Source organism: Mauremys mutica, chromosome 9, assembly GCF_020497125.1.
Source record: "Mauremys mutica isolate MM-2020 ecotype Southern chromosome 9, ASM2049712v1, whole genome shotgun sequence".
In the NCBI taxonomy this organism is placed as follows: domain Eukaryota; kingdom Metazoa; phylum Chordata; order Testudines; family Geoemydidae; genus Mauremys; species Mauremys mutica.
This window is the reverse complement of record NC_059080.1, coordinates 21,510,690-21,536,055: the sequence shown is the minus strand read 5'-3', so window position 1 is coordinate 21,536,055 and position 25,366 is coordinate 21,510,690. Positions and strand designations below refer to the sequence as shown.

Sequence of the window (25,366 nt, the reverse complement as noted above, 5' to 3'; positions counted from 1 at the left end):
CATCCTGCATTATTTTTAGGGCTGAGCCCTGTTGTGTGTGGGCATCTTGGTGGGATAGCCAACCAACCTCCAGGCTTTTATTATTTAATTAGCATTAATTTAGCACCAGCCTCTGTGATACCTGGGTGAGGTTTCAGAGGCCAGAGAAAGGGGAATGGCATCAAAGCAGTACTCACCTGCTGAAAGTGTAACATCAGGGTTTCTCAAACAGGGGTCGCTGCTTGTGTAGGGAAAGCCCCCGGCGGACTGGGCTGGTGTGTTTACCTGCTCCATCCGCAGGTCCGGCCGATTGCGGCTCCCACTGGCCGCGGTTCGCTGCTCCAGGCCAATGGGAGCTGCTAGAAGCGGTGCAGGCTGAGGGATTTACTGGCTGCTGCTTCCAGCAGCTCCCATTGGCCCGGAGCAGCGATCCTCGGCCAGTGGGAGCTGCTTTCTTGCACCCTGCCCTTCACTATCAAGTGTCCCAGTTTTTCCTCCTGAAGGGGGAAACGGGGAAAAGATGCTTCTCTTTCTTCCCCCTCCCACCACAGCAAAGCACTGTGCTGTGACACCCCGGCCCAGTGTCTCCAGTTCTCATTTTGGAAATACGATGCCCCTGCTGGGAGCGGGGCGAGGGTGCAGATACCTACCTGCAGCCCTACCAGCTGCCTTGCCACACAGTATTCTCACCTCCCCTTTCATACCCAGGGGAAAGGGAAACTACAGGAGCGAAAGGACTGTTACTTCAGCCCTGCCTGTACCATCAATGGCTTCTTCCCAAACAGCATCTTGCTGGCCCAGTGATTTATACTGGATAGGATGAGGAAAGTACGTTGTTTGTTTCTGTAGGGAGTCCTCTGCCTTGAGTAAGGTATAGCTAGGTACCCTCTTCTACAGAGTGCAGCGTCTGTGGAGAGACTTAGTTATTGGTCTCACCAGCGCCTTGATTGGGGGCTCTTGGCACTGCTGGAGTACACGTAGCAATATATCATGTGTGGCTGCAAACACACAGACAAAATGGTCATGACATTGGCTAACCACAAGCTTTTAGCATGAGGAATAGAGTTCATACCTGCAGCCCAATATACATTTGGTGAGTTAAGAGCATTGTAAGCTGTAGCTCTTAGTCTTGGGACTGCATACAGCAGTTTATTTATGTAGGGTCACGGGAATATCAGACAATGGCTTGTGATTGCTGTGTTGCCATTGAGCACTGAGCTGAGACACTAGCTGGTTAAACACAGTTTTTAGTAAAGGCTGGGCCACTCACATTGGTAGTTATTGTCGGGTCACTGGTGAGTGGTGGTTCAGTGAAATGGCAACAACTCTTTGAAAGGACCTGCTTGCATCATTAATCCATCATATTACTTAATTGTGAGTTAGAATCCAAGATGACATATTATCTGTTATTTCTGCCATTGCAAATCTCTAATGGAAGGTAATTAATAATCCAGATGGCTGATCATACATTTGTTTTATCATGCACTCTAACTGTTCTGAGACGATCAGCCTTTAGTGTGCATTCAGGTAAAGTGCCCTTTCTATAGAGCATATGCTTTAGGTGAAATATATAATAATTACATGTCAGCAAATGTTGGAACTATGCCATTTGGTTATTTTATGCACAATTTGGGAATAGTTTCAAATTAATAAGTCACATTAAAATAGGTTTTATATGACTCGCATGTAATATTAACCAGCACAACGAAACAATCAGCTTTCCTTGACTCAAACTTACGATCTTAAGCTGAAATTTGTATTTAGCATCAGTTTTTGTGAATTTCTTGCTCTTTTAAATTTGTGAAGGACAGAGCTTCTGCAAGTTATATAATTCTGCAAGTACTTGTCATGACTCCATAATGAGGATTGCATTTTGAACTAGGCTTAACATAAGGCATACATCACTATAGTTTTGTATGTGTAGGTGGCCTTTCAGTGTGAAATTTCCCTAATGTTAGATTTTATGCATCTTGAATTTTCTCCGTAGTTTTTCTTCTGATTCTTTTACATTTTTTTTTAACTGGAAGTGTTTGAAATTGGTCTGTAGCTGAAATTTACTGGGGTACCTTTAAAACAATGGTGTGGTGCTCACTGACTTATTTCTTTAGGGCAAGTGCTTTGCTTGTTGTTTTCCTAGTGGGGGGTTGTTTATGAAAGCACTGCACGCTGGTTTGTTATTATAGGGTTGCTGATGAGTATCCGGGCTTCTGCTGCTATTTTTTCATAGGCGGGGTGAAAGTAACTTACAGGACTTACAGGTACTGCTGGAGTCCTGAGGGGGCGTGGCCTCATCTGGAAGAGGCGTGGCCTCAAGTGGAAGAGGCGAGGCCTCTCAAGGATTTAAAGGCCCTGGGATGCTGGCTGTGGCTGGGAGCCCCAGGGCCTTTAAATCAACCAGTGGCTCCCAGCTGAAGAGGTGGCTGGGAGCTCCCCGGGGTTCAGGGGCAAATTAAAGGGCCCAGGGCTCCGGCCGCCGCAGGGAACCCAAAGCTTTGCCAGGCTGGGGCCAGGATTTAAAGGGCCTGGAGCTCCTGCTGCTGCGGGGAGCCTCGAGCCCTTTAAATCCCGGCCCCAGCCCGGCCACTGGAGCCGCGGGCGGGATTTCAAGGGCTCTGGGCTGCCCGCAGCGGCAGGGAGCTCTGAGCCCTTTAAATCCCGGCCCCAGCGCGGGCAGCCCAGAGCCCTTTAAATCCCCGCCGCAGAAGCCGCTGCGGTCCGGCACGGCGTACTGGCTCTTGCTGGTACGCCGTACCAGACATATTTGCACCTCTGTTCATAGGACAAATAGCGCAGGGTATAGCAGTCCAGGCTGGTGATCCAGGCTTATTCCTGATCCTGGCCATCAGGGCTGCCTGGGGTGGGGGAGGGGCAGGGGCGGCTCTACAAATTCGGCCGCCCCAAGCAGTCATGCCCGGGAGGCGCCCCTGAGCCGCGGGAGCAGCGGACCTCCTGCGGGCATGACTGCGGAGGGTCCGCTGGTCGCGCGGCTCGGCTGGACCTCCCGCAGCTGCGGGCGGTTCGCTGGTCCGGCGGCTCCGGTTGAGCTGCCGCAGGCATGCCTGCAGGAGGTCCAGCCGAGCCGCCGGCCGAGCGTCCCCTCCGCAGTCATGCCTGCGGCAGGTCCGCTGCTCCCGGGGCTCCGGTGGACCTCCCGCAGGCATGACTGCGGCAGGTCCGCCGGCCCAGCCTGCCGCCCCCCCGGGAAAGGGCCGCCCCAGGCGGGTGCTTGCCCCGCTGGGCTCTGGAGCCGGCCCTGGGGAGGGGGAGGGGGGCAAGTGGGGCAATTTGCCCCAGGCCCCGGGCCCCACGGGGGCCCCACAAGCCCTGGCCCGGTGGCGGTCCGGGTCTTCGGCGGCATTTCGGCGGTGGGGGGGCCCTTCAGTGTTGCCGAAGACGCGGAGCGACTGAAGGGCCCCCCCGCCGCTGAAATGCCACCAAAGACCCGGACCACCGCTGGGTGAGTACAAGCGCCGCAGCTCCCCCGCTTTGCCCCTGGCCCCCTGAATCCTCTGGGCGGCTCTGCTGGCCATTGGCCCAAATTCCCTAGGATGACAGAGGATGGGAGTCTGGAGAGACCTCCTAAGAGCACGCTGTGTGGGAGTGATGGCAGGCAGTCCACACAATTGTATCCAGATCTCCTTGTTTGAGTGAAAGGCCCTCAAACCCAGGGCCTGGTGGCTGCAGTGAACTGGGGCTAAGGAAGAATGGAAATCTCAGATGAAGCTGGAAAAAGGAGAGCACTAAAGTGTTTGCAGTTTATGCCCCTAAATCCGCATTAAAAACTGCCATAGCCTTTGTAACCAAATGATTTGGGTCCAGTGCTGCTACAGGGATGTAACCCCAGGTGGCGCTGGCAGCAACAAGGCCCAGGTTCAAGATCTAGAGGTTCCTCTTAACAATACAAAAGAGAACCAACTCGAGCCCCCACCCACGTTCCAGGGCTGAGTCCACGTATAATAAAAGAAAACTTGTACTAAAAGGGAACGGGAACTCAGCATTAATTTGGGAAAACACTGCAACAGTGACACAAAAGCATATAAGCCATAAGTAAACCCACCCCCCAGTATGATGGGCAGTGTCCTTTGCCTCAGTTTCCCATCTTGTGGAGCTCCTTTTCCCTCTGCTGCATCCCACTCCCAGCTGGCTGTCCATGGTCAGCAAAGACCCAGAGTTCAGAGATGTGTTCGTGTGGCTTCACCTCCCACCCCTGAAAGGAGGTGGGGGCTTCAAGCAATGCCTCCAGTGCTGCTGCTGCTCACAACTTGTCACCGTGTCTGCAGCTGGCTCACTGCGGCTGCTCTCTCTGCCTCCGCCTCCGCCAGAGCCGCTGCACTCTGCTGCTGCTGGCCGCCTGCTGCCGCTGTTATCTCTGCCACCAACTGCCACCTCTGTCGCTGTTACCTTTGCTGCCGCTCCGCTCTGCCACTCTTCTCGCTGCTCCCTGTCTGCCGCCTCTGTGTTGCCGCCTTCTGAGGTTCCACCACTCAGCCCAGTTAATGGTTTCACTGGGGAGTGGGGAATCTCTCTGCTAGGACAGCCTCTGAGTTGTCTCACTGCAAAATTGTCACCACACCAGGACTAAGGCTTAGTCCCTAGACCTGCTCCTCCGTGATTTCAGCTCTAGTAATCAGTGAACAGAGACAAGGGCTCTCAGAGTCTGGTCAGCTCCGTCTTTACACACTGGAGGAGGGTGTCAAATGGTGTCTAGGACTCTCTAAACAGAGTCCACATCACCAGCTAGGAACACCTGTCCCCACCCACTCTGATTTTTCACTGGCATTTGGCGTCCATACGCCTTGCTTAACAAATGAGGTTCCCTTCAGGGCGATCCCTTTAATCAGGGCATGCTAAGTACAGTTCTGCTGCCCTTTACTCAGACCCACAGGGTAACATTTCATGACCCCCTGCATTCAATAATAAAGTGAGTTTTAACTCAAAACAGCGAAAGTGGTTCACTTTGGCAAAGCAACTGTGTGTAACCCTCCACAGCCCGAACGCAGCACAGCTACTTCTCAGCAATAGCCTCCAGGCGAGAAGGTACAGGAGGAAATCAGGGTTCATACAAAGGCAATTGAATTCCCAAAGCTATAGTCTACATTCAGTTTATGTATAAGCTTCTCTATGGGCCCCTTTGCCATAGCACCTGAACACTTCAAAAACATTCGTAAGCCACCCCCATGGTAGGAAGGATTATTTTACAGCTGGGGAACCAGAAGCTCAGAGAGACTGTGATTAACCCAAGGACACATGGGAACTATGTGGCAGAGCTTTGAATCCAACTCAGATCTCCCGAGTTCCAAGCCAGACCATAGAATGATCCTTTCTCTCTTAAAGAACTACTCTTACCAGAATTGCTAACCACTCTGTAGAGGGATCAAGGTTAGCCAGCAAGGGAAGGCTGGTTTTATGCAGTGCCAAGTGAACATAGGAGATCTGTAAAGTTTGGATCAAGTCAGATAAACACTCAGAAAGTAGAATGCTTCCCCAGAAGGTCTAAACCTTTAGGGTTAGCAAAACTAGGCTGAAGTTCTTGTGAGAAAAGACTAGCAGAGTTTCCTGATACTTCTGAATTCTTGTTCCATTGGAAACCTAGAACAAAACAAAACCAAACCCAATAAAATGTTGATCAAATGTTCTCAAGGTGCAAAAATGTTCAGAGATTAAGATCAGAAACAGAAATGTCTAAGTACTATGAGAGATGGCCTCTTTTTTTGAAGCAGAGGCATGAAATGTAGAGTATGTGCTGTAGGCTATGTGCTGGTAACTATGAGTTATGTTTGTTTTCTGTGTCTTGCACCTTTAAATGGAAGGAAATTCGCTGCCTGCTGTGTTCTTAAGCAGTTCAGGCTGCATCATACTAAAGTGAAGGACACATTCCGCTTTCTCTAGTCTGGAGACTTTACCTTCATTTTTTCTTTGTTGTTTTTCCTCAATCCAAAGTAGAACTCAGCTAGACTAAAAATACATGTTTTGCCTTTTTTATATAGGAAACCCAATGAAAAATAGCAGACAGCTGATGTAAAAACCTGTCCTCACAAGGGTCCCCATACTGTGAATTCCAAGCATTCAAACACCATGACTTAGGCCTCCAAAAACACAAGATTGACTTACACATCATGAAAGTTTTAAAAATAATAAATGTTGGGTTCTTATTTGCCTTTTGGATTCTGAGCCTTTGGGGTTCATGCTTTCACACTTTTCTCTACAACCACAAGGACCAAAAACTTCTCTTTTTTTGTTTTTGAATGACACCTGAGAGTCTCACATGATCACCTGACTCCAGGAGCTGGTGCTTTAAGAAAAAAACATCCACTGTTGCAAGACTTGCAATAGCACCATGAGATTGACAACAGTGAGGTCCCAATCTGGTATGGAGACTTTGCTAGTCTGAATTTGTTGACCTGCAAGAAACACTTTAATGATGGGAATAGGGTAGGATGAGGAGACACTTAGAACTTTAGCTGGCATGAGCAGAGGGTTTAATATAAACATTTGCCCTGTTTGATTTTGAAGGTCTATTTGGGTTTGAATAGTGATGATCCCATCACTAGGATTTTGTCTCCCAGCAGAGCACCAGTGCAATTCTTTGTTCTAGAATTTTAGCCCGGTTTCTATTCCAAGCATGAACCCATGGTCTTTAAAGCACCCCAATCAGTGTGATCAATGTAGCTAAAACAGCCCCCAGAGAACACTTTGAAAGCCTACCCCATCATGTCAGAGTTACTCAGAAGCAGGACATGGTGGTTTATTTTTCAGTGTAACACATTACTCTGCTTGTGTATGTGCAACACTGCTCCCTCCACTCTTACACAGAGCCCTTACACAGGGGGATGCACTGTTCACATTGCTGGAGGAATAGCCCCACTGGGAAGAACCATGCTATGTGACTGGCTATCCATTGTCCCTGCAGACTCCATTCAAGGGCAGTTTTTCTTAGGTGCTGGGAAGCAGGCTCTGTGTATGAGAGTTCTGCATCTTCTGCTCGAGCTCCATCCAGTGGGTCAGGCACCCAGGCAGAGGGAACAAAGGGCGCCAACCCAATGTTCCAGTTCTGTCCACTTGGCAGAAATCCTGCAAAATGCCCTTGGCCAAGGAAATTTCTCTCGGCTAGGAGCCCTACACAGCCCGAAAAGTGGGTGGTGAGGGATGGGAAACAGGGCATGGCCACGTTTACCAGGAGATGGAATGATTCAAGTCCATCTTTTCAGCAGCCTCCACTGTGGCAGAGATCTCCTATGGAAATGAAAGCTGCCTCAGAGGGAATCCCCCGCTAGGGCATGGGGAGGGAGTGGAGATTAGTAATAGGGGATCAGGGTATCTAGCACCTCTCTACGCTAGCATTTGGCTCCTCTTTGTTAATTACTGCCCAGTTATGTCTTGGACTTACACTGCTTCCTACCATGGGGCTTGCTGATGGATTCTGCCAGGCAAATGCCACATTTGCCCTTTGCAATAACCATTGCCACTGCCGGACTCATTATTGCGATGAAAGTGGACCACGATTCTGCATCCATACTCCCCCGGCCCACCTTGCATGCACTAGAACATAAAAAACAGGAACTGACAGACGTATTCACTGTGTTTCCTTTCTGCTCCATCACACAAGACATTAAACTGACTCTCAGCTCTATTGTCTTGGGGACAGGTACAAAGCATTAGTAGTCAGTGGATGGTTTCTTATATAACAAAAGAACAGAGGTGTTGTTTTGAGGGAGAGAGGGAGTGCTTTTGTTTTCACTTCACTTTCTAGACTGCCAAGCTCCCCAGGTGCCTCAGTCGTCCCGAAGTGCACCAATAACTACAGTGTCACAAGGCAACGCTAGGGAAATCTGCAGTATTGGGGCGGGGACATCGCTGAGAGGATGTGGTTGATAGGATGATTAGAATAGTCAAGACACCTGAATTCTATTTCTGGATTGGCCAGGATCACCAGGCATGTGGTCTTTGCTTCAGTATCCTCATATGTAAAGTGGGTATAACAACACTGGGCTAGATTGTGTCTTTAGGCAAGAGGTGGTGTGCAGAGTGCATCCTCCCAGACAAAGCCCCGGGAGGTGTTGTGCCTCTGAGACACTGTGCCGAGGGACAATGCCCTGACCCAGTGCTGTCAGGGACTAGAGAGGTGCATTGTAATTTACTCAACGTCTGGGTAGCCCACACAGGGGTAAAAGAGGTGTTCTTACTCCTCTGTATGTCTCTATGCAGGCAGACACAGACAATATAACAGGGGGTTGAGCTACTGCGCTTGCCTCGTAATAATAATGATTCCTATCTGTTATAATACCTAGCTTTTCTCAAAGCGCTTTACAAGGGAGGTGAGTGCCATGATCCCCTTTTTACAGATGGGGAAAGAGAAGCACAGAGATGAAGCGACTTGCCCAAGGTCGCCCATTAGGTCTTTTCCTGAGAGTCATGGTCCAGTGCCTTTTCTGTTAGACCATAGTGCCTCCCTCAGAGTGAGAGGGTTAATTTTATTCGTGTTTGCAAAGTGCTTTATGATTCGCAGATACAGCTCACTATGGGCTCAATCCTGCTCTTGCTGAAATCCATGGGAGTGTTGCCATTGATTTCAATGGGCACAGGATCAAGTTGTATATAAGTGGAAAGTATTACTAGCATTTGTTAAAAAGGTGGGCCTGTCAATATTGCTTTAGTCTCACAATTTATTTAAGTGGGTAAAAAACCCTTATAATACACAGAATTCTTTAATCGTTTTAAAACAGTAACTAAAACTGGGATTACATATTTATTTATTTATTTTATTGTAAACATTTTTTTTCAGCAATCTGAACTACCCAACATTTGTCTGTCTGTCTCTCCGGGCATTTGGACCACTAGCATCACTTTGGAAACCTAGTGCCTGAGAATTAGAAATTCAAAGTCACTGGAAACAAAAATGAAAATGACCAGTCAGTTGTCACAGCCCAGATTAAGTGCAAAAAGTAACTGTACTGCATACATGGGGAAAAGTGAGGCTTTCTATTGCATATTTCAGTTCTCTTATCTACCATGTGGAGCTCTGTGTTGTGGTTCACTTCTCCACAGCACGATTCTCTTGTGTTCCTGTGATCTCTTATCCCTGAGGAAGATCTCTACTGCCTACTCCGGGATTGAGACATCTGGCATGTATAGCAGGAAGGATAATTTTTCCCTTATTGTTGAAAAGAACATTTTTATTCTTTTGTGTTTACTATATCATTAGAAGTGCTCACAAAGAGGTGGATATTCTCTAAAATCTCCAGATCCTTGACCTTTAAAGCTCACTGTAGGAAGACAAAACACTGGAGCTGTGATAAAAGAGATGTTGTTTAGCACAATGTAATCATCAGTTAGAAAAACAGAAAAAAATCCAGAAAAAAAGGTTGTGGCATTTTTTTCCCTTTGGCAATTTAAAGGGACAGTCAATTTAAAAATCATACATTGGAAACAAAATTCCTTACCCATAAATATTTAGATTATTAAAATGGAAAGAATAATAAAAAAATAAATTTTATCTTCACTCTTTATGCTTTTTATTTACTTTGTGCCTTTCTCTCAGCTTGGACAATGAGTATTCATGAAGTCAGTTTCATATTTATTTATAGGTAGATTTACTTTCAGGTTCTCAGTAATGCAAATTTTTTTTTTTTTTTAGGCACTGGAAATGAAAATGTATTTATTTGAAAACAACTTTCTGTTAGAATTTTTTTACCATGAGAACATTTCTGTTGAGTTTGGGTTTTACAAAATGTTTATACATCTGCTAAATGTTGGGCATTATTTGAGTTGACAAGTAGAGTGGGGCTATTTTTTTCCTATTTCTTCTTTTGTCAAAAAATGCACTTTAAGGGCCTTTGACAAATAGTTTGGGTTTGGAATTTTTGTTTATTACTATTATTTTGGAAAGAGTCAAAATGTTTCACTTTGATCATTTTAAAACATTTTATGTCACCTTTTCAAAATTTAAAATTTGGCCAATTAAAAAAAAAACAGAAAAGGATGAAAAACATCAGAAACAGCCAAATTGGAAAAAAAGAAGTGTTTTGAGTCGACTTAAAATGTTTTTGTTGATTCTTTTAGCTCATCAATTTGATGAAAAATGTTTTTCAATTCGAATAGATCCAGATTTATTTTATTTTATGGGTTGCCCTATTGCATTAATTTAGATGAAATATATGAACCAAAGGTGTTAAAATAACCCAGTCAGTGTCCAACATTAAATAGTGTTACACAAGTCCAGAGTTTAGTATATAGAGACCTCAGCCTGCTTAGTGCCATGGCAAACACACCATTCAATATCCTTTTAACCTGTTATTAAAGATACAGACAAGGAAAAACAATTAAAGCATTTGAGATGTTAAAGTATTAAGTAAGGCTTTAATTTTAACAGCATCCCTTGTTCCTTTTACTGGAGAGAGTTTTAGAAGGGAAAAAAAACCTTGTTGGACAGTCTTTTAGATGGTATCAGAGATGGTAATAACTGGCCTATTGGGGGAAAAAGAAGAAGCTAGTTAAGATGGACTGGAGTTGTTGTTTTTGCTGCTATTGTTAAAGTCCAAACTTGTTTCATTTCTGGTGGTGTTTGGGGTCAGCTGGAGCGGATAGGTGTGTCAGTGTCATCTGCATCCCTCTCACTTTAGATTGGTCTGGTTAGTAGATCCCTGAGGATTAGGGAAACGAATGTTCAGGGTCCCAGGAAATGGGAGTTAAAGGGTGGCAACCATGATGGTGAACCTTGCTGTAGTAGTCTCTGTCTGTTCTTTCTTTCTTTCTCTGTCTGTTCTTCCTTTTCATCTGTTTTTTCTATATTCTCCCCCAAATCTCTTTCTTTAAGGACCCACAATGGGACGGGTGGCCAGAATAGCCCATTGCATCATTATTTTGTCCACCAATTATGCCTAAAATCCGACACACCAATTTTGGTTCATTAATTTCCGGTTCCACATCTTATGTTTTTGTTTGTTTTTGTTTAACCAAGCATGATTTCAATGTAGTCCTTGAATTATATCAACATGGCCTTTTTTGTTTGGCATAATTTAGTCTCTCTATCTGGTTCTTTTGCACCTGTTTAGAACATTCATTATGGAAATCAACTGGACTTACTTTTTATTGACATTTGTTTTAGGTTATTGTAACATTTTATGAACTTTTATAGACTTTTTACAATTAAGCTCACAACTAAGGTAAATTTGTAGGTCTCTGAACCAAAAAAATCCATTATTCACTCAGCTTTAGTTAATAGTGCCTTTTACCCAGTTTCTAGTTTACGGCAAATGTAACAAATGGAAGGTTTTTATTAACAACTAGATTCATATAATTGCAAACACACTGAGGTTTTCCTAAGACATAAGAATTATCTAGCAGCCAGATATCCTTTTTATTTTGGGAGATCACTGCACATTATGTTTACTTGGTCATGAGAGGGAAGTTTACTGTTTTGAGAACATAGCAACCCTTATTTGTTGTTATTTTGCAAGCGATACAACTTTAGAATGTTCACTGGCCAATCCAAACCCTTTGAGAATGTTCACCAGCCAATCCAAACTCACCCGCATTCCACAAACACTTTTCAGAAATTCTGTTCATCCCAGGAATTGGCTATGGACCCTGGTGTAATTAACGCAACAGAATCTCTTGATGTTAAGGTAGGGCATTCTGACTGGCTGAGGTTGGCTTTTTATGAGAAACATAAGGATCAGAAGAAACTGCAGTTGGAATGAAAATCAATATTCATTCAGACATCATATACTATAACGATTACGTAAACCTCAATGACCCATCAGGGTTTAGACTGAAATGAAGTTCAGATACATTCAGATTTCTGAACCAGACATACTTTGCCCTTTTCAAATCAGTCTCCTGTGGCGAAAGCAAACAGCTTATTTCTCCTTCAAAAGATTTATTCCTTTCACAGCAGATCCCAAATGGTGTTATATGAGACAGAGGAGCTTTAATGATATACACTTGAAACAGGTATTTGTTTAAAGTGGGTTGATATGTTTTGGTTCACAGTATTAATTAGACCCCATCTTCTTCATTTTATTAAATTATGTTATTTTATGTTTGGGATCAAAATTGGCCTGACACAAAGTTTTTTATTGAGGGAATTCAGCCCTGTGCTGCAGCCATTTTGAGCCAGCTATGCTGGTGTAAAAAATGGCTTCAAAGGGGCTTTAAGATCCTGAAGGGACACCCTGGTGCAGGTGGCCGTCCTGCTAGATACAGGGCCGGCCGCAGTGTCTCAAGCTGGAGCCACTGACATAGTGGATGTTCCGGAGGCAGGAGGAAGTGTGGCTGGGGAGCATTCCTAGCTATTTACCCTGCAACCACATACAGCCCATATTAACTATGGCAATCTCAGTGCAATGCAAGGCAGCCCTAATCCTTGCCCTAACCAGCTGAACTGTTCCCCATCCACTGGCAGCCTCAGGATAGGGAAGGCATATGCTGTTCCCTGTGCCGGGCTCTGCACTGGTGCAGGGATGAATTTAGATCTATCTATTATAATTGGAATCTTTGCAGTTAATAATCAGCACCTTGAATGGAGTGGCATCCATTCAGAGCAGGGGGCAAAAGCAGAATATGCTCCCCTCTAGCTTTCTCTTCTCAGAAGGAGAGTAACAGCTTTCTGCACTACCTGCAGATTTCAAAGGGCCTTCTAGATCAGCCCCAGCCCCCAGGCAGTGTGCACTGCAAGAGTCTAGCCTAGAGGGAATGCAGGCATGGATGACTGGGCTGGGTCCCACATCTAAGAGGACAAGCTGTGTTGAAAGCTAAAAGTTGCTACCCTATTTTTCTTCTCCAATATTCCTCTCTCCAATTTCCCATTGTTACCACGTCTATTTTTATTAATTGGGCTCTGGATGCTTTTACTAATAAATGTATTGCCATTCCCTCTTCCTCCTCACAGCTATGGGTGAACCAAGAAGACGGAGTAGAGGAAGGAACCAGCGAAGTACAGAATGGCCATTTGGATCCAAGCGCCGACTGCCTCTGTCTCAGCAGAACCCTTCAGAACCGGGACCAGATGAGAGCCAACGTAATCAATGAAATCATGAGCACAGAGCGGCACTATATCAAGCACCTCAAGGACATTTGTGAGGTATGTGGGGGCTGTGGGGAGTCTTCAATTGCTAGAACAAAGACGAATAGTGTGTGACCAGGATCCAGATATCTAGACTGTACGTGGGTGGTGGGGAAAGAGAGAGAGAATCTCCAGGCTTCATCAAGGGACTTGTGTCTTGTTTTTAAATGCAAGGAAAGGTCATTAACGGACAGGATTGGCCAAGTCACCATATGAAGCATAACATCAGCTTCTAGAGCAATACACTCCTTCCAATCATCAACAAAAAGAAAATGAGGGCCAGCCACACTTTTTCATTATTTCATCCAGGTTTGGGGCCTGACCACAAAATGCTTATTCCTAACAATCACCAGTGATTCAAAGACCTGGAAAAACCATGGGAAATTCCAACATTAAACAATTGTTTAAGGTTGTTTTACAGTTTGTTGTTGTTGTTATTGTCATTTTTTGATAATTGAATTTATTTTATTTGGTATCCATAAAAGAAGAAATTTTATGAACTGTGGCTGGGAACTGCAGTAGACAGGGGCTTTGAAATGGGGAGAGGGATAGCTCAGTGGTTTGAGCATTGGCCTGCTAAACCCAGGGTTGTGAGTTCAATCCTTGAGGGGGCCACTTAGGGATCTGGGGCAAAAATTGGTCCTGCTAGTGAAGGCAGGGGGCTGGACTCAATGACCTTTCAAGGTCCCTTCCAGTTCTAGGAGATAGATAGATAATTGGAGATATACCAATCTAAATTCACCCATTATCCCACAAACAGCTTTGCCAATGCACCACAATCCAGCGCCTTCAACATGCCCCTGCTGTTCCAGTCATGGACTCCCCACACACTTCTGCCAATGCAACACAATCCCCACCTGCTGTCCTAGGCTCCCCACAAAGCTCTGTCACTGCACCCTAATCCTGATTCAAAGCTTCCAGTGCTGCATGCTCACACAGCTCTGTCTAAGCACCCTCTAGGCCTGCCTCATCCCTCTTGTGAATTTACTTTCATCTAACTTGGATTGTCTCATTCTGTTCTAGTCTTTAGCCTCCCTCCCCACTCCTCCGCCAGGCTGATAGATATTTGTACCAAGTCATCATATGTTTGTAGTTGTGAACAAAACTAGAGTGAGGGCTCCAAAGTCTTTTCACCTGCTGACCTAAACCTGGTTGAACCTGGCTTTCCACAGTCGAAAATTCAGTCCTGCACTATTCCATCTGGCCTTATCTACTGGAAGGGGGTGGTTCATATCCAAATAACCAGGCTTACAATCAGGGCCGGCTCTAGATTTTCTGCCACCCCAGGCAAAAAAAAAAAAAAAAAAAAAAAAAAAAAACGGCGGCCGGATTACTGAAGCGAAAAAAAAAAAAAAAAAAAAAAAAAAAAACCCGGCAGCTGCAGGGAGCTTGTGAAGGGCAGCATCCGTCCACTCTCTCCGCCCGTGGGCAGCCAGGCGCTGTAGCCCGCTCGCAGCCGGACGAGAGGGGCTCCCCCTTCCGGCCTTGGGGTGCCTCTCCCCGCTGGGCAGGCTCCGAGGGGGCCAACACAGGCACCACTGGCTGGGGTCTGCGACCTCCGCGCGGGGCCGGCATTGCAGTGGGGCTCGGCACAGTGCAAACGGCGGGCGCCGGGATCAGTGGGGCCCACCTCTCTGCTGCTGGCCGGCCGCCGCAGAACCCTCCCTCCCTCCAGTGCCCGCCGGGCCGCCGCAGAACCCTCCCTCCTTCCGGTGCCCAGGGGCTGCAGGAGGTGGTGGCTCAGCCACTCCTTTAGAGGCGGCTCGGCCAGGCTGGGCTCAGAATGGCGCGGTAGGCAGAGGCCGGTGCAGGCCGCGGGGAGTGGCACGTTCCAGGGAGCCTGGCACCACGATGAGCGGTGGGGATCGCTAGTTCCTGCCCCGCCCCCTGGGCCAGGGTCCGTGTCCCTGCAGGGCTGGGCTGGCCGCCCCAAGATTGGCCGGAATGCCGCCCCTTTCAATATGCCGCCCCAGGTACGTGCTTTCTTGTCTGGTGCCTGGAGCCGGCCCTGCTTACAATACTTAGGATGCCTGAAATCAAAGGCTGGATACTGAGAAGGTTCTGCTCCTTCTGAAGTAGATTGAGTTCCAAGCTTTCATGTGTAGAAATCATTCAGCTGAAACCTTCAAAATCAAGATCCTGTCTGCTCTCCATGGACATTAAAGGTCCTGTGACACTTCTTTGTAAAAGTAGGTGGATTGTCACTTTCATTGAGCATACCTTCCTCTCCTCCCACAGCTATCCAGCTTGCAATGCAATGCTTGTCTCTCTCTTTCTCTCTCTCTCTCTGGAGGTGGCTGTGTGTGTGTGTGTGATATCTATGAGTAAAGATTGAAATGTGAACTCTAAGTAACAGATTTAGTTGAAAATTGAGTTCAAATTAATTAAAGATGGGACTATTAAGACAACGTTTGCCTTTTTTTCATACCCATTCTACTAACAAATGGACAGATTTTTGTCCTTCAGACATTCCATATAATTAAAATTCAGTGCCAGCTACCTTTGAATGTACCCTGTGAAGAAATTAGGTTGTAATTAAAGCAAATTTAGTATCAGTTGCTTTCGCCTATCTTTCCTATTATGTTCACAACTTTTCTTTACTCAAAATGGCTGCCATTTCCTCTAATTTACAATGGGATTGAAACTTCCCAAGGGGATTGGAGTGACTTGTGCTCTCACTACATTTTCTCACTGTGTGAATTAACTAAATGTAGTTGTTTAATTATATCATGTACAATCTAAAGGATACCCCAGGTGGATTGTTATCAAGGTTTGAAGCTGGGACCTTGAGATCCTCAGCCCAGATCTCCTTCATTAAACTACGGTAACTGTTATCTTCAGTGTGAAGAACTACACACAAGTCATTGATCTCCTTCACTATATAACACAACACCTTAATTACAGCCTCAGCAACATTAGCAAATATTCAGATTGACACATGTACACTAGTTAAGTGTGCAGTGTGTCATGTTATAACACATGAGGTTATAATTACAATTTTGTGTTATATACTGCAAGAGAAATTAATGTGTTTTGTGTGTACCATGCTTCCTTATAAGTAGGAGGCAGAAGTAAGTTCCTTGTGATGAGATGGAGTCTTGTTATTGTCAGAAGAAACATGCTGTGGTGAACATCAGAATATGGTTAAGAGGTTGTCCCTTGGCATTTCCTTCTATTTAGAGTTGATGTGAGGGGGTTTAAGGGATGGAGGTTTATATATAGGTGATGTAAATTGAGGTAGCTCCATTGACTTCAGGGGAGCTTTGTTGAGGATCTAGCCCATAGCTTCTAAAGTGTATTGGGATCTGTCAGAATAAATGGTAAGGTAATAATTGGAGATATACCCATCTCCTAGAACTGGAAGGGACCTTGGAAGGTCATCAAGTCCAGCCCCCTGCCTTCACTAGCAGGACCAATTTTTGCCCCAGATCCCTAAGTGCCCCCCTCAAGGATTGAACTCACAACCCTGGGTTTAGCAGGCTAATGCTCAAACCACTGAGCTATCCCTCCCCCCCTATACTATAGAAGTATATTGTTACCATGGACTTTGTTAGGTCAATAGAGTCTGATGAACAGTCTATGAATCTGGCTAAAATTAGAAATCAGATTCCTACTATAAGAGAGCTAGAAAGGAAATGTTTTTCTTGTTCTGCAAAAGTTTTTGAGATTTCAAAAAATTTGAAAAAGCAAAATCTCAAAAATTTTTACAGACTGAAAATCTGTTTGTTTTTTTTAATAAAAAGTTGGACTCTAAACATTTAATCTCAATAATTTTGAAACATTTCCTTTAGCTTTCAATCATTTTATTTATTCTTAATTTTTACTATAATCACCTTATATTTCAAAATGAAAAGTTATTTCAGACTGGAAAATCAGAATTTCTCATTTTGAATATGTTGAAATGAAAAGTTTTGACAACTTCAAAACCTTTTTTCAAAATGTTTTTGAGTCAAGAAATTTGTCAGAACTGACCCTTTCCTGGGAAAAGTTTGGGTTTAGATTAATCAGCATTTTCAGAGAAAAGTTTTTGGTGAAAAATTCCTGACCATTTCTACTCTCTAAGCCAGATGTATCCATTTTTCTAATGTTTTCAGACAAATATTCATTGCCTTTGAATGAAAGGAATAGCCTCTTTCTTTTTACAGCTCCTTCACTCTGTTTTCACCCATCCTCCTTCTTTCAGAGATTCATCCTCTCCTTAGTCTTAAAGACCTATAATCAAAGTCCTTTGCTTTGAGTTCATGCTGCTGACATTTTAAAATTTAACAATCCTGTGCCCAGCCTCTGCGGAATCAATATTGAAAAGTCCCTAATGACTTTATCTCAGAGAACTTCCTCCTCCTTTGCGTTAAACTGGTCCTGTTTCTGCTGATAAGGCAGCAAAATCCATCCAAAGCAGAAGGGAGATTTTTCGTGCTTTTTCAAGTGTGGAAGAATCTTGGGATTTCAATTTGGAAGCAAGTCAGTTTGATTCAACTATGTCGTTTCGATCAAAGGTGTTTGACCTGAAGAAGCAGCAAAGTATTGCAGCAGCTTTACTGTGTATTGTTTCTTTGCCTCCTCTGGCATTTTTCTGTTTAACAAAAGAAAATCTGAATTTACCACTTGTCTGCCATGTCACTGGGCTTTTTGGGGCCAGAACCTCAGCTGATGTGTATGGGCATAGCTCCATTGATTTCAGTGGAGCTACAGTGATTTACATAAGCTGAGGATCTGGCCCATTGTGTCAGGAGATGTGTATCTCCATGACTCTTATCTTGCTGTGAGTTATACTGAATATAATTATAGGATAAATCTTACCAGAAGATGGAGTACCAATAAAGGGTTCAGATACCTTTTTAAACTAGAGTAGACTGAAATGAGCATTCTGATTTGCAAATGTGATGGGTCATGCATTGCTGGAGAGAAGCTCACCTTGCTCAAATGAAGTGTGCAAATCAGAACAATCAGGTTGCTCTGAGAAGACTCGGAGACAGCTTAATCACTCCAGACTCTATCCAAATGAGTTGACTTGACTGCATGCTTTTGTGCTTAAGTGGAGTGTGGCTAGACTTAGAGATAGCTAGGACAGCTTGATCTCCTGTCAGCGCTGCAGGGTGAACACAGACAAAGGTGTTATCCTATGCTGCAGAGTGAATAGTCTTCTGATACCAAGCTGATGAGACACAGAAGTGCTGCTGACATGGGTAAACTTTACAAATCCCCCTACTCTTATTTCTAGGATGGCGGAGAAAGCATTGCATTATTATAAATCGAGTCATATGGAAGAAGAAATCTGACAGGCTAATGAAAGTCAGGACTGATTTAGTATAGAGTATAGCAGCATGAGCCAGGTCTCGCTGTTAACATGTAACCACATATCTTCTAAAGTCAATGAAACATCTCAAGAAATGCAGTTGTATCAGATATTAAACTGATACGAAGAGATATAACTTAGATAATATTTTTACTTCAAGGTCCCAGAGACACAGACAAGGTTTTCATCTCAAGGCCAAAAGACCAAAAACATCAAGATACTTGATCACGGCCCTGGATGAGACTACAGACACTTGATCTTAGCCAAAAGGCCGAGAAGCAGTTGCACTAGATTGCTGCAGGTCTTGGGTGCTTCAGGGCACTTGACCTGCAGCTTCCTGTCTTAGAACACCCCCAATGCCAATCTGTTCTGGAGCTTCACAGGACTATTATTTATTACATCCAGAAAACAACATTAAAAGAACATAAAGGTTGCAAAGTCCAGCGCTCAAGAGTTAGGGAATGCCAGTGTTAAAACTGCCCATTGCCTCTTTGAACTGAGATTTTTCAAAGACTTGGCCAAATTTGGGTGAATTTTCAGTGGAGCAGCAAAAGTCATATCCTTGCCATAAAGGTCACCCTTTTGCTATGTTGCAAGCCTTGCTTCACAGTACGGAGGCACTAGAGCAGGGTTTCTCAAACAGGGGTCGCCGCTTGTGTAGGGAAAGCCCCTGGCAGGCCGGGCCGGTGTGTTTACCTGCCCCGTCCGCAGGTCCAGCCGATCGCAGCTCCCACTGGCCATGGATCGTTGCTTCGGGCCAATGGGAGCTGCTGGAAGCGGCGCAGGCTGAGGGATGTACTGGCTGCCGCTTCCAGCAGCTCCCATTGGTCTGAGATTTGTTTTAGCATGCAGCTGGGCTGCAGCTGTGTGCTAACTGGGCTGCGGGTTGAGAACCACTGCACTAGAGCTTCTCAACAGAACAGCTGTAAGAATTTTTTAACTATGGGCAAAACAATGTATTTCCACCCTAGCCTCATTCTCAGAAATGGCTGAACCATTTTTCAGAACTTCATAAACAAATGTAGCTTAAGGTAGTCATCTTACGTAGAGAATTTCAGCCCCAACAGTTAGAGTTTGGCAAAGTAATAAGCAACTAAAAATAGGGTCTTATAGTGGGAAGTGTCAGACAACCTTAATCATATGCTGCACTCTAGCTCCACCTAGAATAGAAGACCTTAGATGGACATGGCATTTTGCTCAAAAAACCTCTATGACATGGGAGCAAGTTTTACCAAGTGTCAGCATGTTGATGGAATTCCACCTGAGAATTGTCTTGGGGCTAGGGTGACTCTGAACATTTCATGACAAACTTTTACATTACTCAGAATGTCAAGCTGAGTTTGTTGTTTGAGGTTGATCATATAAGACCTCAGATGGGGAGAGCCTACTGGGAGGGCTAGTTGATGCTGTCTTCATGCATTCTCTCAGGGAGGTGGGCCACCTTTTGCTTGCTGTCTCTTAGCCAGCCAGCACCAAATGTTGGTAGCAGTGAGTGGCCTGGGTGCAGTGTGCGGAAGAGGGCTGTTTATCACTCCCCTCCGTCAAAGGACCATCCAAGAGCTGAGGAGGCAGTGGCCCAGCCTCGCGCCCCTTCTCTTCCTAGAGGACATCAGACTGGAGAGTGATCCATCCCCTGAAAATGTCAAAGAAAAGGGAGTAACCACAGACCATTCCCTGTTAGATTTCATTGGGCAGTGGTGCATAGAAGGCCCCGTAGGAGTGATGTGGAATTAACTGTGTGGACAAAGAGCTGCATTGCCAAGGTGATATGTCCTAATAGTTCCAAGAAGCATCTAATTCTTGAACTTGTTTACATTCCTCATCCTACAGGATGAAATATTTTGAGAACCGAGCAGTGGGGATGGTCCATGAGGGAAATGAACTGGTTCATTGCTAGGAAGAGGGGAACCAACAAGCGATTGCCTGTCTAGTATCTTCTCAGTTTCATTTCCTTCTTCTGTTTAATCTCTCCTTCTCTGTGGAAGAAAAGGGAGATGGGTCTCATCCCATGCCTCTTTATATACCAACTCCAGGGCTGAGAAAACTATTCTCCGACTTTGCTATTCCACAGGGACAACATCAAAAAATACTTTAAAATAAGACAGTTTGTCAGCTATTTTTAGGGTCTTCATTGAGCAAAGTGTTCTCCAACATCTGCTCATCAGTCAGCTATCCCTAGCCTGAGCAAACCTGATGGAATGAGGGGCAGAAAGATGACATTGTTTTATGGAACAAAAGTAAATTTACTGGAAAAACTCTGCAGCCTTCTAGCTGGTGCTTGCTGTGTATTATATGTAATCAGTGGTCTCTTCCAATTGGTTGCTCACGCTGGAAGCTAACCATCCAAACGTAGAAACCGAATACAAGAGAGAGCCCAGGAACTTTGGTTGAATGCTGCATTTATTTATTTATTTACATTCCTCAGGGTTTGATAGACATCTCTATGGAAATTTGCTGCTTTACTCTCTGAGTAGCATGTGGCAAGCGGTGACATAGCACATGGAGTGTGGAGAATATTCAAGGCAGTGGTCACAGCTAATAGCCAACTAGCAATGGCTGAAACCCATTTGTGTGATGCATCCACTGAATGATTTTATAAAAGAGAAATAATAATTCTTTCCTACTGCACAGGTATTTTGCAAGAATCAGTTCATATTGCAAAGTGCTTTGAGATCCTCACGTGGGAGTGAAAATATTATAGCAAAAATCCCCATGATTTCCCATCATTTATTTGCTATACAGCTGCCATACCATAAAACTTGTTTGGCTGTGAATCAGGATGCTCCACTTCCTTGTGTCATTTCATCCTTAGAATGAGAGGGGGAAACCCAAGGAGATGAGTCATTGAGTTCCAAAGCAGTTCCCTGGAAGAGCTGAAACTCAGATTCATCAACTGTGTAATGTATTCCATGATCAAACCCTAGGCTAAGGGGGGAAGAAAGGATTGTCTCCAAAGGCAGCTATGATCTGGTCTGATACGATGTTAGTTAAGCTGGACATTTAGGAAGTTGGCCATTAGCCAGGATGTCTCAAGTCATGTTTATAATTCCATCGTCTTTTTAAAGTCGTCATTCCAGGAAACCACTTTGTGAACCCAAAGTGCAATTTATTATCCCTTTCTAATATCTATCATTGTTTAACATCAGCTGTGTGTCACCAGCTAGTGGTTCATCTGCATGACTCAATTCCCGAATTCAGCTGTTCAACTGGACCTTCTAGCACCTTTCTTTACTGTGTGGAGCGAGGAAACAAGTACAAGGTTCCAACTTACAGGGTGTCAGTTATTGTTTAAAATTAAGAGGCCTCAAATGCAGGAGCGGCTCTAGGAATTTTGCCGCCCCAAGTAGGGCAGGCAAGCTGCCTTCCGTGGCTTGCCTGTGAACGGTCCGCTGGTCCTGCGGCTTTGGCGGACCCCTGCAGGCGTGCCTGCGGGAGGTCCGCCGAAGCCGCGGGACCAGCGGACCCTCTGCAGGCAAGCCATGGAGGGCAGCCTGCCTGCTGCCCTCGCGGCGCCGGCAGAGCACCCCCCGCGGCTTGCTGCCCCAAGCACGTGCTTGGTGTGCTGGGGCCTGGAGCCGCCCCTGCTCAAGTGAGAGTGTGGCCCCACTGTGCCCAGCAAAGTCTAGAATTTAAATAGACAACACAAGCAAATAGTGTGAGGAAAAACAGATGCCATGAGGCGAAGTGATTTGCCCAAGGTCACGCAGCCTGGCAGTAGCAGAGATAGCAATAGAACCCAGGTCTCCTTACACCCCAGGCAGTGCCTGCTGTGCTAGACTGTGCTCCTCCAACCAGTAAAGCTTAGATTGCTTGTGCCTCAGATAAATACTCAGATAAATTGGTGGACTGGGAAGAAAGAAATAATCTGCAAGTAGGAAGGCAAATAGAGAGTTGTGTATTCTATCACTCTCCCATACCTACTGTCTATCTTGTCTATTTACTCTGCAGGACAGGGACTGTCTATTAATCTACGTTTGTACAGTGCCTAGCACAATGGGGCCTGTTCTCAGTTGGTCTCTAGGCACTTCTGTAATACAAACAACAATTAATAGGCTGAGGGAGAGGGAAAAAGGATGATCTGGTAGCTGTGACAGTAGAGTGGGATTTAGGAGAACTGGGTTCCGTTTGCAGCTGTTCCACAGACTCACTTTGTGGCCTTGAGGAAATCACTTAAACTCTCTCCACTCAGTGTCACATCTGGGGACAATAATTCATCCTCTTTCTCCCAGTCTTCATCTGCCTAGGCTATTTACACTATAATTTCTCCAGCGCAGGGACTGTCTTTTACTCTGTTTGTACAATGCCTAGCACCGCGGGACCCCAGGCTCAGGTAGCAGTCCTGGCAGTCCTAGAACACACATCATAAATAATACATTAAATAATAAAAGATTATTTAATAATAAAACAGTAGCTGAGAAAATGGGAGACACTTCCCCTCTCAATTCCACTAGCACAACCCCCTTGACTTTAATGCACTCGTGTAGCTGAGGAGAATCTGGGAGAATAGAAAGGAGGGGGAAAGGGAAATGAAAATGATGCTGTTTTCTTCCTCCAAGATGACATTTAAGCATCGGCTTTTAGCTTCCATCACTGCTGTTCCCTCGTTAGGCAGCCAATAAACTGAAACCACCATCAAACCTTTATTTTTTTGTTTTATTTTAACATTCAGAGTTCCCACACACTGACATTTTCAGAACAGCAAAACCTCCTGCCTTTGTTTCTCATACACAGGCAAATAAATAAAGGTGGGATAAATCAAGTCAGGGATGTCCCATGAGATTTGGAGTGGTGGCACAATGCCTTTGGCTAGCAGTAGGTCGCAGATACCTTGTGCTCAGTGCAGTTGCAGTGGGAAGGATGATTGCATCATGTGCTCTTTCACTCTCTGTTATGAGACCAAGACCCTAGAATCAGACATTAATGGAATATTCTGCAGCTTGAATGGCTGCTTCCGTGTGCCGATGGCTGTGGAGGGGAATGAGAGTGGCCAGCCTATCGAAAGACAGCCCCATGCAGCTGTTGCAGTAGGATGGTGTGCCCTTGATCAAAGTGTGAGAATGTGGCACCTTTTCTGGGGACAATGTTTGCAGCAAGAACCAAAACTAATGGATTTGTTTGCGTGGCAGTAATTTTTAAAGGGACAGACAGTGGCAGAAATAAGTAACCAAATCCCTTTACAGTATGAAGGGCCAAACGTGGGGCTCGCACTTCTCTGCAGCGTTGGTAGAGATAGGAGGGCGCCGAGCAGTGGTGGCTAAGCTCCTTTCAGGAGTACTCCCTTTTCACAGAAGGTGCAGGCAGAGTGCACAGGGAGTGTGGGGTAGCTCTCTGTATTGCCCTCCCTATACCTCCTTTTGAATGGATCAGCATGTACTCCGCTGCAGCTTTTGACCAAGGCTAGCAAGCCTCTCAGGATGGCAGGGACCTGCCCATGTTCCAAAGAAGAAGCTTTGCCGTACTTCAAGGGGCCACAGTTTGTCTTGTGCTTGGCTCTTCCGTGGGTGCAGGGGATAGTAACTTCTTTTGTCTATTGTCCAAGGTCCGTCTGGCATTGCGAGTATTTTAGGTTATTTTACAAATTCCTTCTCTTTCTCCTCGCAGGGTTATTTAAAGCAGTGCCGGAAGAGGAGAGACATGTTCAGTGATGAACAGTTAAAGGTCATATTTGGCAACATCGAAGATATCTACAGGTTTCAGATGGGTTTTGTCCGGGACTTGGAGAAACAGTATAACAACGAGGACCCCCACCTCAGTGAAATTGGACCTTGTTTCCTGGAACATGTAAGTGTTTAGCGGGAATGAGAAGGCAAGAGCCATTTTACATGACTGGATCGTCACTGTTCTGGGTGGCGGGTTCCTCAGATTACAGACCAGAGGCTACGTTGACTATTGGTTTCTTGTTGCTAGATGTGGAAATGGGCAAACTTCAGAAATGATGCATAAGGTTATAGGACATAGAAAACATAGTCAGTGAATCTGCTCAACGTCTTACAACCCAATTGCAAGGAGTACGAGGAATGAACAGGAAGAACTGGAAGTATTAGTGCTTAGTAGCTAAATTATGATTTCCTAGGCATCACTGAGACTTGGATAAATCTCATGACTGGAATATTGGTATAGAGGGCGATAACTTGTTCAGGAAGGACAGAAAGGGAAAAAAGGGAGGAGGTGTTTTGTCTATTCTTGATGTATGTTACACTTGTTCCGAGGTCTAGAAGGAGGTGACAGGCAGACCAGTTGAAAGTCTCTGGATGAAGATAAAATGGGGGAAAAAGCAGGGACAGCATCCTGGAACGAGTCTGCTACAGACCAACAAATAAGGAAGAGAAAGTAGATGAGGCATTTCTAGAACAGAAAAAACAAACCACAAAAACTGGTAGTAATGGGGGGCTTTAACTGTTGGAAAAGTAATATGGCAAAACACAAAATTTCCAGTAAGTTCTTGGAATGTGTTGGGGACAATTTTTTTGTTTCAGAAAGAGGAAATAACCAAGGGCACCGCCATTTTAGACTTAATTCTGACCAACAGGGAGGAATTGTTAGTGAATCTGAAGGTTGAAGGAAATTTGGGCAAGAGTGATCATGAAATGATAGATTTAGTGATTCCAAGGAAAGGAAGGAGTGCAAGTACCAGAATAAGGAAAATGAAATTTAAAAAAGCAGATTTTAACAAACTCCGAGAACTGGAAGGTAAGGTCCTATGGGAAGAAAATCTGAGGGACAAAGGTGTTCAGGAGAAATGGCAAAGATACGGTATTAATGGCGCAACAGCAAACTATCCCAATGCAAAGGAAAGACAGAAAGAACAGTGAGAGGCCAATATGGCTATTTAATGACCTGAAAATAAAAAGCAAATCCTTCAAAAACTGGAAACATGGGAAAATTGCTAAGGATGAATACAAAAGAATAGTGCAAGTGTTTCTGACTGTCACATCACTTATTCCTCGGTGCGTCAGTTTCCCCATCTATAAAATGGCTACACTACTTACCTGACAAATGGGTTGCAACGCTTGATTAGCTAATTTTGG

At 45.0% G+C, this 25,366-nt stretch overlaps 1 protein-coding gene across 11 annotated transcripts in view; it reads left to right on the top strand.

The window, feature by feature from the left end:
• Nucleotides 1-25,366, top strand: part of ARHGEF9 (Cdc42 guanine nucleotide exchange factor 9) — a 306,568-nt gene that overhangs the window by 223,724 nt on the left and 57,478 nt on the right. For 8 of the 11 annotated variants that reach the window (XM_045031342.1, XM_045031346.1, XM_045031341.1 and 5 more), the window contains 2 exons: nt 12,869-13,060; nt 23,940-24,119. In XM_045031342.1, the coding sequence (XP_044887277.1) occupies nt 12,869-13,060; nt 23,940-24,119 (372 nt within the window). Of the gene's footprint in view, nt 1-11,489; nt 11,604-12,868; nt 13,061-15,022; nt 15,232-23,939; nt 24,120-25,366 lie in introns of those variants that run through there. The other 3 variants (XM_045031348.1, XM_045031349.1, XM_045031350.1) reach the window with 3 other exon arrangements.